The sequence below is a fragment of the Ambystoma mexicanum genome, chromosome 8 (assembly GCF_040938575.1).
Source record: "Ambystoma mexicanum isolate Mex_15411 chromosome 8, UKY_AmexF1_1, whole genome shotgun sequence".
NCBI lineage: Eukaryota > Metazoa > Chordata > Amphibia > Caudata > Ambystomatidae > Ambystoma > Ambystoma mexicanum.
The window spans coordinates 1,234,353,485-1,234,366,977 of NC_090929.1; the positions used below are offsets into that span (position 1 = coordinate 1,234,353,485).

The 13,493-nt window shown below is 45.1% G+C and overlaps 1 protein-coding gene across 1 annotated transcript in view; it reads left to right on the forward strand.

Annotated features, from left to right (window-relative positions):
* Positions 1–13,493, forward strand: part of NOC3L (NOC3 like DNA replication regulator) — a 775,720-nt gene that overhangs the window by 428,921 nt on the left and 333,306 nt on the right. The window contains exons 15-16 of the mRNA XM_069611339.1: positions 6,983–7,046; positions 7,140–7,211. Of these exons, the coding sequence (XP_069467440.1) occupies positions 6,983–7,046; positions 7,140–7,211 (136 nt within the window). The remainder of the gene's footprint in view (positions 1–6,982; positions 7,047–7,139; positions 7,212–13,493) is intronic.

Here is a 13,493-nt window from a genome sequence, read left to right on the forward strand (position 1 = left end):
CTCCGTGATCACTGCTTATTACTCACTTACCAGCGGAGCCCTTACTGTGTGGCAGCCTGTATGATGGAGTCCCTCACTACATGAGGTGTACTTTGCCAGTCTGTATAATCGTACCTATTTGACTTGTATGCTGCCTAATGTAGCCCCCTGTAACATGAGTTGTGGCTTTGCCAACACCTATTTGACTCATTTACAGCCTGATGCACCGCCCTGTAACTTGAGGTGAGGCTTTACCAGTCTGTGTACACACACCATTTTACACCTGTAACCATATGCATATTCTTACACTTCATCAATGTACGTTGTACTTTCTGTAACTAGCGCCTAGATGCCTCAGGCCATTGCATTTCGGTGCTGGACTGCTCCTGGGCAGGACAAAGACTGATATGCAAATGGATATTTCCCATCTGTGAAAGGCACAGTGAGTAAAAGCAGTGGCTGCGAACTCTCAAGTGGTTAATAACCACTGAACAGGTTATCAAGTCTGTTCTTTCGAGAGAGGGGTGCCCGCTACCTTTGTAAAACTAGATGCCTCAGGGCTTTGTGCGCTGAAATAAATGCAAAAAATAAATCTGTAAATTAATATATTTTTTAAACTTCGTACCACTGTTCTTCTCGCTCCTTCACTTACACTTTCTATTCATTATTTTTATATCTGTTTTCGTTTTTTAGTATCTTAAGGTTCTCTATTTGTATATTAATTTCATCTAATTTTAATTTTCTGATTGTTTACAAAATGTACGAAAAATAGTTTTATTTTTTTTGCTGTCATTTCGTATCAGTTTAAACAAGCTTTATAGAAACATATTACATCCCTAGACATGCGCGCACTGTTCAATGTATTACCCTAAGTACGTCTTCCTTCACCATTCTTAGTAAATGTATCTTTTCTCTTTTTATTCACTACTTCTCAGAGTTTAGTAGACGGCCTATTGGCTCTGTGCCTCAGGAACCCTTAACACTCCTATGAGTTAGGGCATTATTCTTTCCGTCCCTCGTGGGCCCGTGAAATTGAGGTATCCCTTTCTCTTCTCTAAAATCCCCCAAAATCCAGTTACTCTTTCTAAAAAAAAAAAAAAATATATATATATATATACTGCAACACAATCTCTCCTGCTTTCTCTTTTACCATAGTCCCTCGGTAACGACTCTCCCACAAGTGACCCGTTCTCCTTAAGTCCGCGGGGTACCTATGGGGACCGGACAGTAATTTCTTCAAAGGGGGACCTGCCAACCAAATCTTTAACACGTGTTCTTTTGCGCACCGCTCTCCGCACGAAACTCTGCGATCGTCTAACTAATGGTAGGAGCAGGCAATCATCTGGGGTCTGGATCTGGGCCTAGATCAGGTAGTTGAAACAAACATCCTCTGCTATAAATGTGCTCTAGCACTTTCAAGCGTCCTTTATGCACTAGATGGAATTACCATTAAATATCTTGGACCAAATATCCATACAGACCCAAGGTAGATGGTAAAATACTGTTTTAATCTAAATGAAAGAAAGCAGGGAGTTGTAGAGCTATTGAAATAGATGCATGCATAATCACACCTCCTCTTGTTTATACAAGGTTTATATATTTATTCATACATCCTTTATGACATCATCCTACGTGGCATTTTGCAAAACCTACTACTGGGAGGGATTGGATTAGGGGAACATGTCTACTCATAGAATCATATAAGTTTTAATATCTCATTGGCTGTCCCTTGTCTGTAGGACACGCCCCAGCTACTCCTACATACGTAGTATAAGGAGTATAGCAGAGAATATGGCAGCGGGTTTGTAACATTGTATGTGAAAGTGCGTGGCAGGCTTTGATTGGTTGGCAACCCCATCCAATCTTGGACCTTCGGCTTGTTTAGTAGTACGCGAGTAGAAATTAAACCTAGATGCTCGAGATGCGTCAATTCATTTATTGTTTTCCCAATTAGTCCATTGTATGTCATCGACCTGATCCTTATCCAAGGCCTTCTGTTTGTAGTTGACCTTGTAGTCTGCTCACTGTTCAGGAACATTAAGTGGGTATGAGCAGACCACTATCTCCATCTGGGTTTTTAATGAATAACCCTTGTTTTCGACTTCTGAGTCACATGTTGGGAGACCACGATTTTGTCCATTTCAGCCTCTTATTTAAGACTATTTGATTTTATTAAACAGGGTGCCATTACCCTCTTTGGCCTATAGAGACTTGCTCACGCTACCTCACATAAGCTTTTGCCCTCGTGATTGTGTATCTATACCTCTTTTGAGCAAGCTTCTATGTATCTTTTCTACCTTGCATTACAGCGTATTTACAGTTGCAGAACTCAGTCCCCTTCAGGTGTAGGTCATCTACACTCCTTTGTTTACCGCTCCCACTGTAGTGTTCCTCTGCATCCCTCTTCCTCGTCTCCGTACTGAGGGAATTATGGGACTTGAAGTCCCTGTCAACAAAGTTCGTTTTTCTAACCCTTTGTTTTACTGACGTGCTTTCTGTTCTCTACAAAATTAATTGAAGGAATATCATACAAATCATTTACCAGTCTTGTTTGAAAAGAGGAATAAGGTTTTCTAGGCTTTTGGTGATTATTATTCAGTCTGATTTCCATTACCTCCTTTTGAGTTAGGGAAGCATCTAGCACTAATGGGCTTGCGAATGGGTTTTATTCATGTGTTCAACAGGTGGAATGGTTAGATTATTGTGGCAATAAGCCATTATGTATTTTGGTAGTTGTAATATCTATTCCTTGGAGGAAGGTAAATACGGTCTCTCACCCCACTGATTACTCTCAGCTCCCTGAGATTTTTTCTCCTCATAGGTGATCCTCCCGCAGCGCACCCCCGACCCCCAAGGTCCGGATCAAGAAGTGTCTGCCTTTCCCTGGCAACCTGGGAGGAGACTCTAAGCAGGGATTTGGTGAGGGATTTATAGTTTTCATCACACTAACCACTCAAGAGTTCCCCGGTTCACTAACTAGCCAGAGTTTAGAAATCCATCTCAACGCCCATCATGCCACATGCCTGGTTATACAGTTTCACGTCTGAGGGTTTTTTCTTTTCCCAGGTGGTGCTTAGTCTGGGTTACCACCCCAAATGTCATTCCTTTCTCTGACGATTGCCGTTCCAAGATTGTCAAAAGTCTGTGTGTTTTCTCTGCCGGGGATAACACCCTCTTATCTGATCGAGTTTGTTGGGTTTTTGTGAAGTAAAATGTCTTTCAGCCTTTTTTGGGGTATCTGAGTTCAGTGCATGGGCTGTGTGGCTTCTCAGCACCTCTGCAGGTATCGGCTTTCTAACCCCTTTGTGGGGTTTCTTGGATCTCAGCCCTTATTGGACCATTAAACTTCTCAGACCTTCTGGGTTTCTTAGCTTTCTAACCCCTTTGTGGGGTTTCTCGGATCACAACCCGATTTGGGCTTTTTGGCTCCTTGGCCCTTCTTGCTTTTCGTCTTTCTCACCCCTTTGTGTGGCTTCTCAGATATTAGCCTGACTTGGGCTCTTTGGCTTCTCAGTCCTGCTAGCCTTATTGAATTTCTCACCCCATTTGTGGGACCTCTCCGATCTCAGCCTGTGGCGCTGCCTTCATTCTTCTCCTGGAAGTCAGCCATTCACTACTCAGTGTTTCTACACAGGTTTGTGTCTCTATCCCTCCATGCGTCTCTAGCCCTCTGAATGATTTTTCCCTTTTGTATCTTCTGTCTCACTGGACCTTTGATTCTCCCTGGAACAAGATGGGATAGTCCATTGGTTCTGTGGTTCATGCAAATATGGTAACTGTAGTATTCTATATCAGTATGTTTGTATTATGTCAGCTGTGAGGCTGCATGGAATGTGAGCATTGTATGATGCATGTGGAATGTTTGTTTGAGTTTTTGGAGTGATGGTTGGTCACCATTGGAAAGATACAGGAACCAGTACGATGCTCAGTTACCTCTCTCCGATATCTAACCTTACCTTTAACTAAGACCTAATAAATGCGCATTCCTTTTCTACGTTACCTGGTCAGGAGTGGTTCCTGCTTCGTGATTATTTACATAAGACCCGGGAGGATAATTCAATTGGTGACAAGGATGGCGGAAAATAGATCCAGGAGAGTAACGCTGCAGATTGTCCATGAAAAATGCAGACCATGGAGATATTGAAGTGGCGACATCCACAGGAAAATTGAAATCCCATAAGAGGCGGGAAATATGGTCCAGCAATGCGATTTAAATGGACATAGGAAGGTGGTGAGCAATTATGTCCCAATGCCATGGAGGATTGGTGGACACAGGCCTACTGATGTCATACTGGAGAGAATTTGGAGAAATTTGCAGTTTGGACCTCTGGAAAAGGTTCCTACATTTGGGCAAATGAAGTCTGTGCTCAGCAGGAATGGAAGCGGTGCGCACATTTCTTTAATCGTTGCTTTGCCGCTGTGCAGAGGAGAACTCTGATTGAAGAAGAGCGCTCAGCATTCTGTGACTCGTAGTCCCATCTGCAATCTGAGCCGCATCAAGTAAAATTATGGCGGTGGCCAGGAGAAGTAATTTTGGGGCCAGAGAGTCCTATACCATAAGGCCGCCTTGTAAGGATGGCCGTTACTGCTGACTGAACGTTAGGACCAGTGGCATTATGATATAATTCAGTGCCTGTGTAGCAATGGAAGTATTCCCTTGTCGTGATGGAGCATATCTAGTCCTTTACAGCGGATCATTGATTCACTTCTGAACAAGGAGGAAGTTACTTTTCGGGTCGCCTTAATTGAACGCTGCTGATCTACTGTTTATCTTGGCGCACAGCCATTTTTTAAAATGCCTGTGATCATGGAGGCAAGGTTGTTAACATTGTGCTGCAGTTCCAGGAAAGTTTATCTGGCGGCACAGTGAAAGGTAATTATGTGCTATTAACTAAATATATTCCCGATCGAGGGTACTGTCAGTTTTATGGTGCTGAAGTACTATTAACTCTTGAGGTGAAAAAGATACTGTTTTATGTTGGCGTGGCAAGCCTGAGGTTCAATCGGGACCAAAGGTTGGTTACTTCTGACCACATTTTGCGGTCATTTGGCTTCCACCCCGCCCATGGTCATTTAGCTCTCACACCACTCAGGGGTCATTTGTTGCTCATCCCGTTTTGGGGTCAGTCTTGACCTTGCTGCCCAGCTTCCCTGAGCGTCCACGTAACTCTTCTTTTCAAACCTCGCTCCTTAGGTCGGGTGTTTTTTGAAGGTGGCGCAGTGTCATTTGGTCGACTTCCTTCGCCTCAGGTGCCTACCCGCCAGCTCATGTCAGGGTATTGGTGACCGCTCTGCGCCGTTCTGTGGCTCCAGCTACCTCCGTTCGACCTCTGGTCTTGGGTCTTTCGGTTCCATGCAGTAGCCTCTTTGCCAGGCGTTCCACGCTGGTTCAAAGCACTACACCCGGTGCAGGCTCGTCTCCCCAGGCCACGCCTCCCAGGAGGAGAGTTCTCCCGTGTGGCTCTGTAGGCTTCTTCGCTTCCACCATTGCAGGTGGGTGCCTCTCTCTAGCAAGCAAGGTGGTGTTGTGTTGTCCTGTTCTCTGTACCATGATGACAGTGCATGAATAGGCTCAGAAGCCATTTATACTTGAAGTGGTAAGTCATTAAATATGCCAATTCCCATACATCCAACAAACATTGTGTTGAAGGGAGGATAACACATCTATCTAGGGATTGCTTGTCCACTGGGGGAGGGGGAGATCACCCCACAGTGGGGTCACGTGCCCTGTCCCCTAGGAGGTGTTTAGCTTAGCAGGCTCTCCTCCCTAGTCCCAAAGGAGGTGGCTCTCCCTTGGGGAGAGATGACTAATTCCCTGGATTTGTCACAGCTTTTTAATTTGTGCATCTCCATGCTGTCAGTCTGTGCTCTTTCTGTTTTGCTTATATAATATAGGGACTGGGAATCCACAATTTAGTAATTTTTTTTTCTAAAATATCAAGAGGGGGGTACATTATAAAGGGGCATGCATAGTCATAATAATTGGCCTTTTATAGACTTAAACATTTTTCATGTTGGATGGAGAATGATTTATAATTATACGAACTATAGCGTAATACGTTTTAATTCATTCTGACCCATTGCTTTTTTTCTCTCTAGAAATATGTTTTGTTAAATTGATGTTTTCATGTTTTTTTTTCTTTTTGTTTGGCCTCCTATGCAAATGACCTTTATTGTCAGTTACTGGAGTCAGGAAACCCCAAATAGGCAAATGGCCAACCGAGGCCCCACTATCCGAGGGCTTTGGGGGAACCTTGGAAAACCAAGAGACATTAATATTCAAGGTTAAGAGAACAAAAAGGAGAACATAACTTTACGCTTCAAATAAAATCACTCTGAAGTTATAACCCAAATTCATCAGCCAATTGCTCAAAACACCAGGGGAAATAGAGTGGCGCAGCTTTTCCTACATGCAACTTTCAGGGGAAAAAATGCTTTTGCAATGCTGTTCCCATATCACCTCAAAATGACTTGTTAACTATCCAGCTCTTCTAAGGCCCTAATAAGGAGATGTCAATGTATGTGCTTCATAAATCTACTGTTCCTTGAATTCGCCTCATCCTTTTACTTGACTCATTACTTTTATTGTCCATTTATACTTTTCCTATGTGCTTCAAAGTATATAAAGGGTGACCAAAGTCAAATGCTGGAATTATATTAAAGTATGATTTAGGGATCAGGGAAGGGGGCAGTATTACTCAGAGGGTTTCTATGGCCTGTGGCGGAAGTAGAGTTTGGGGATCCCAACCATAAGGACGTCCAATTTGCTCATGCCACTGGTCTGAGACACCTGGTACACACGTTCCCTGTCCCCAGAGGTGCCCTCACCCTCAAATCTTGAGACAATGTCCTGGTTCTAATTTTGTAACAATAGCATAATTCTCAGAGGAGTACTAGAATGTTTTGCATTTGTGCTATTAGCCAATTCAACCGCTGCTTGCTGTTTATGGAAACCTTTTTTAGTGTTATGACTATATTGCCATGTTTATTTTAATATCTACAGGATCTGAGCTACAGAGAGAGTCTCCATTGTGTTCAGACTGCTTTCAACATTCTTTCAGGTCAAGGTGTGTATTTCAGATAATGTTTAACACGTTCATAATTTTCCAGATCGAAATGCTACCTACTCACTTAAATGTCTTGAATATTCCTCCCATCAGGCGATGTTCTTAACATAGACCCTCTAAAGTTCTACAATCACCTCTACAAAACATTGTTTGGACTTCACGCAGGTAAGAAAACCTTTCTTTAATTTTGTACCAGAATTGTTGTTTGCCCCTCCTATTTTTAGGATCACACATGTTAACTCCATCCATGGCAGACCACTTCTGTGAACTGTGATTCACTATCTGTACTGAGCTACAACATGGTTGTAGACCCTCCCGAGTGGGCACCTACCCATAGAACAGGTCATTTGGCTGTGTTTGTTCTCAGTAGAGGGTCTCACAGACCTTTTTGTGTATTTTTAAGAATTTAGGGTTTCACCCTAAATTACCCAGAGTAATCCAGACATGGACCCCTTGCTCACTGTGCTCAGAGAGGCACGGTGGTCAGTCAAAATCTCGAAAAAATAATCTTGAATAACAATAAGGTCGAAAAAAAAGACCGAAAAAAAAGTCGAATTTTATTTTTTTAACTATATATTTATTTTGGGGTCCGGGATTAAAAAAAAAAGGTAAAAAAAGGGGGGCTGGGGGGGGGCCCATTTCGAATAAAAAACGTCATCAAAAAATTCGGCCTTTTTTTTTAGATTTATTTTTTCGAGATTTGTAAATTCGGTATTATGACCATAAACCGAGAGGCACAGCTCCACTTCACTGATGAGGCCCAACTAGGCCGAAACGCGTGTCTTGGGTTACTGTTGGTACTCATTTTCCTCAGAGAACTGCTCGGGCACCTACCCATAGGAGACGTTATTTGGCCATATTCTTTCTCGGTAGCGGGGCCCCCAGACCTTTTTGACTATCTGTACTTATTTTGTCTGACCTTGAGATTTTGAAACAGATGGTATCCTTGGCAAATATCCTAATAAAATGACAGTGTAACTACATTTGTATAGCCTGCTGAGCTAACCAAAGTGAGGCTTTGTATGTTAGTGTGAAATGCCAACTAATGCTATAGAAGTCAGATAGTCATCAAAAGATTAAAAGTTTGACGTTGAGATAAAGGCACTGTAGAATCTTGTGTAAATCCTGGCTTGTGCAATCAACATTTTGAATGGATTGTGTCCTCCCAAATATTCCTCATCTTTGATATTCGTATCTTGCCAGCTTTGCTGCTTCAGCAAAATAATTTCTCGCCAGAGGGCGCTGTGCACGATGGTGTGGCGTTGATGTCCCTCGAGGGCCGCCGTGGCATGTTGACATCACCAGTAGTACAAATAGCTTGTGCCACGCCCATTGGCTTCAGTACGGTTTTTCCGATAGCTTTGCTTCGAGATAACATTTCTTCTTCTTCGACCCCTTGTACCACTAAGTCAAGTTTTAAAAAATGTCACGACTGTGGGGTGAAAATGTCGATAACCGACCTTCACTGCGTCTGCCTTTGGTGCTTGGATTCTGGCCATTGGACTGACGCCTGCGGCTCCTGTCAGTCTGTGACTGAAAAAGCTCTTTGGCAACGCAAAGGTAAATTGTCGGTGGGGAGGAAGCTTCGATGGGCTCGTTGAAGAAATATAAAAAGTCTGGTGAGTTCAAGGACTGTTAGGCAGAAACCTGTGCAGTTCTCTCTGGGACCACTCAAAAGATTTAGGACTACAGGTGTTTGGCAGTAAACCCACATGGTAGCAGTCTGTACCACACAGATTCACTTGGTAGCTGTGGCTGAGCAGTCAGACTTCCCTCAAGAAGAGTTAGGCAGTACACAGAGTATTCACCATAGGTCGAGAGCACACAATAGAACAAGTAAACACTGACCAGGGCTTGGTGTAAAAGAGATATAATTATTTATTTAAAACCACATCTAGAAAAACACACAGGCACTAATAGTAAGCAATTCAAAAACACGGTCACTACAAGATATACACTCCCTTAAAAGAATATTAGACAAGTCTTAAGTAAAGCCCCACTTATTTTCAGACAATGGTGAGCGCTTAACGTAGATGGCACTCTAATAATTCATTTTAAAAAGGAGAGAAAAGCTGAGAATAAATTGAAACAGATCCCAACACTTTTTCACGAACACAACAAGAGAGGAAGGCAAAGTAACACTGTGAATTCAGTCAGTAGGCCGGATCCGCTTTAAGAGGATCAAAACAAAATGTGTCCAAGGTCAGACGGTTTGCAGTGCACAAAAGTCTTGTAACGGTTCAAAAAGGAGTTGGACCAAAGAAAGGGACCAGTTAGAGGGTCAAGGCGGCCAGCCCAGTCCAGAAGGTTAAGGGGTTATTATTACCTTGTAGCACTCTTTAGAAAGGGAGGCCTGGCGGACACGGTACCTTAAAGTGGTGAGAATACTCCAGCAGGGGCAGTTGTTCCTGGCAGCAGGTGCAAGTCGGTGCTTCGTCCGGGGGAAGATAGGATCTCGTCGGGGAGGAAGACAGGAGTCCGTTGCACTGCCATGGAAGAAACCAGCCGCGGAGTTTCTCAGGTACAAGGAGCGGTCTGTTGATTTGCGGTCCAGTGGTAAGTGGCTATCCGGCTGCCAGGGTGCTTGTCACGGGCAATTCGACCACAAACCGGTCTGGGGTGCGAAGAGAAGAAGGTAAACTGGTTGTGCCCACCAGCCAGGGGAAGAAGCCTCTCCACCCGGGAGATCTTCTCTGTCGTCGGGAAGTGGTGAGTCGGTTCCGCAGGGCTCCACCGGTGGTGGTGTTGTGGTAGGTCGGCTCAGCTTCTCCCTCGTCGGATTCTCAGGTCCTGTGGTGACTTCTGAAGTTCCAGTCCCCAAAGCCCTGCTTTTATGCAGCATACCCCCATTCACTCAGCCTAGCTGTCAATCAAACATGCTAAGTGGTGAGCCGGCCGGCTCACCACTTGGGCCAATCACACAAGAGTGCGACTTCAGTTACCAAGGTAACTCAGTCCAGGGTGCCTAAACCCCCTCCCACATCCCCTGTGGTACCCAGACAGAGTGGCACCACTTTTGGAGGCTTCTGTGGAGAAGCCCGCCAAAAAGTGGAACAAAGGGCTCAACTTCGGTTGGAGTCACAGAGGAGAACACAAACGCCATTTTAGAATCGAGTCCTGGCAAAAAATACCAACCGGTGAATTAATATTGATTAAATAAACCGGCGGTATGTTCGAGGCTATGAGAATTAAATAATTAAAGTTGGTAGCCTCGAACAATGGGAAAATCCCATAGGGAAATATTCGCGGTCGAATATAAAAAGTAGTTTCCACTGCCACCAGCCAAAACTCGATCAGGGGGGACGGAGACGTGCCCCCTCGACTAACAGACCCCTGGGCAATCGAATTGCCCCGAACAGTACGTCCACAATATGATGGTTTGTACTGGTTTCTGTTAATAATTTGGGACTAGTAAAGCCAATGGTGACTTTACATGCCCTGGGAGATAGTAGTCAGTCCCAGGGTATGGAGTCTATGGTGGGGTGTCACTATGACACCCCTGTGTTACTGCACAGAGGGTGCTGTGTAACACACATAGTAAAAACACATGACACCCTATGGAGTAAAGGACCCCATAGCCCATAAAACACATTAACAGTCAAAGGAACACCATAAATCATGTCCAAGAGTGGGAGAAAAAGAGTCTCACTCTTGGCAGGAGAAAAAAACAAACTCCAGAAATCCAGCAAAGCTGCTGGGGGACTCGCTAGGTTAGGAAATTCAGCCTAAACAGAGAATTCTCCCTAACAAGGACTCCACTCTGTATAAGCACTCGAGGTCTCGATTGAGGAGTCCAAGAAGGCAAAGAATAGACACCATAGGTCTCCCTCTTCGTCATCGGATACCTCAACTGAGGTTATACGATGCCCGACTAGGTTGGATTCCCCCAGCAAGTGGAATGCTTTTAGGGTGCAGATGTTGTTAATCTTTGAGAATGCAGCCCGACCCCCTCAAAAGAGCCGCGCAAGAGCCAGACCCCGGTCACTCCTTTGGACAACGCAGGAAGGTCAAACACTACTTTGGCTAAGTCCAGTAGTAAATCAGAGACTCAGCATTCTCGACCTGACACTAAGGTGTCAAGGGTTTAGACCCAGGAGTCGAGTCCGTCTCCGATATCGGCAAAGAAGCATAAGACCCCGAAACAGTCCACAATTTCATCAACGCCACCGGCGCCGATCGCTTCTATGCCGAAGTCAAAGTAGACATCTACTCCTTTATCGAAGACGCCGTCGACGATACATTCGGTTCCCTCAAGGCAAATTCCGGTTCAGGAGAAAATGTACAGACCTGTTCCGAAGACAGACTTTTTTTAAGTCAATGTCCTGGATATTTTAGGAGGAAAGTGCCTCGAAGGAGGATGTTTCTCCATTGGGAGTCAGATTTGGCACTAAAGAAGTGCCTGAAGAATTAATTGACCCTGAGTTAAGAATGAAAGATCTCTGCGACTCCCTCCATTCTGCCAGTGGTCTTGATACATCACCAGAGCTGGAGTTTGCTAAACCTGACCCTTCAGACCATGCAGATTCAGGGTGCAGGAATCTTATGAACAGGGTCACTGATTACGTGGGTTGGAGAAGGGCCTCACCATCCTTCGAACAGGAGGACATGACAGACATCCTGGACCAGGGTCCCCAAAAAGTCCCAATTCTACCTTTTCATAGGACCCTTCAGAGGAAGGTTGTAGCTAATTGGGAGACTGCTGAATCTGGTCCAGCTGTCAATAGGAGCTTTGCCAAGAAATATAGACCATCAGGCAGTGACCCTAATTATCTCAGCAAACGCCCTACGCCTGAGAGTTTGGTGGTCCAGGCAGCGAATTCCACTAGACAGTCAGCCTATCACTCTATTCCCCCAGATAGAGATGATAAAAAAGTGGACGCTTGGGCTCGCAAGGTGTTTACCTCGGGCAGTATGGCCTTAAAATCCACTAATGTTACCTGTACCCTCGCCAGGTTAACCCATATTTTAAGGGACTGTGTTAAGATGGCGGCTAAACATATTCCAGAAGGCAAAGAAAGAGAAGGCTTTCTGAATTTAGTTAAGGGTGGCACAAAGGCGATGGGAGAGTGTCTCCAATCAGGACTGGAGACTGCTGACGGCATTAGCAGATCCATGGCTGCAAGCGCAGTACTGTGCAGATTTGTGTGGTTGGGAAAGTCGGGGTTTGCACTGGACGTGCAGACCATACTACTCAGCATGCCTTTCGATGGCTCGAGGTTGTTCGGCAGCAAGGCGGATGAAAGCTTGGAGAAGCTGCAGACCTCCAAGGCGGCAGCTAAGTCCCCTAGCACCTTAATTCGGCAACCTCAACAACCTTATTTGGGCTCATCTTCCTGGAGAGGTCGTTCTTTTTGTTCCTATCCCTCAGTTGCTAGAGGAAGAGAGGACAGGCCGTACAGAAAAGACAAAGAAGATTCCCTCGCGGTTGACGAGGAAGGGGTGCTAAATCAGCCCCAGCAACGACATCTTTGCCCCCAGCCGCTGCTGCAGCCGCCTCCAAGCCACTCTGAGGCCTTGACGCACAAGACCCCGTTGGGAGGCATAATCTCTCAGCATCTGAATGAATGGCAGGGCATTACTTCAGATACTTGGGCACTGGAAACAGTAGCTCAAGGTTAGTGCCTTCCTTTTCTAAAAAAGGCCTCAGGATCATCCACCGGGAACCAACTCTGTCAAGATTCCAGACCCACTCCTTGTACAGGAAATATTAACCCTGCTAGAGAAAGGTGTGATAGAACAAGTACCTGTAGCGGAGAGGAAGAAGGGTTGGTATTCCCCCTACTTTCTCCTTCCCAAGAAGGACAAAGGATTGAGACCTATCTTGGACTTAAGAAATTTGAACAAGTTCCTCAGGAAGGACTTGTTCAAGATGGTTACCCTTTCTCAGATCCTTCGGGCTCTCCAACTTCAAGACTGGTTGGTATCATTGGACCTTCAGGATGCTTACTTTCATCTGCCAATTCATCTCATGCACCGCAAGTACCTGAGGTTCGCGGTTCTTATTATCAGTTTTGAGTTCTGCCATTCGGGCTGACCTCCGCCCTGAGGGTTTTCACCAAACTGATCTCGCTAGTGGCAGCAAGTCTCAGGAGATGGGGGGATTCAAGTCTACCCCTAACCAGATGACTGGCTGATCAGGGCTCGTTCACCCGAGCAAGCTCAGGAACATCTCAGCATAAACTGCCCTCCCTCCACAGACTTGGCTTCTCCGTCAATTACAAGAAGTCCCATATGATACCATTCCAAAGACCCCAATTCATCGGAGCAGTCCTGGATACTTCCTCGGTGAAAGCCTCGCCTCCCGAGGTGGGAGCTCAACACATTCTGCAGATGGAAATAAAGTTCCTTCCAGAATGCCCAGCATCTGCCGGCCTTCGATTTTGTTTTTTTTTAGGTTGCTCGGTCTCTTGGCATCCTGCATTTTTCTAGTGCCGGAGGCCCGATTGA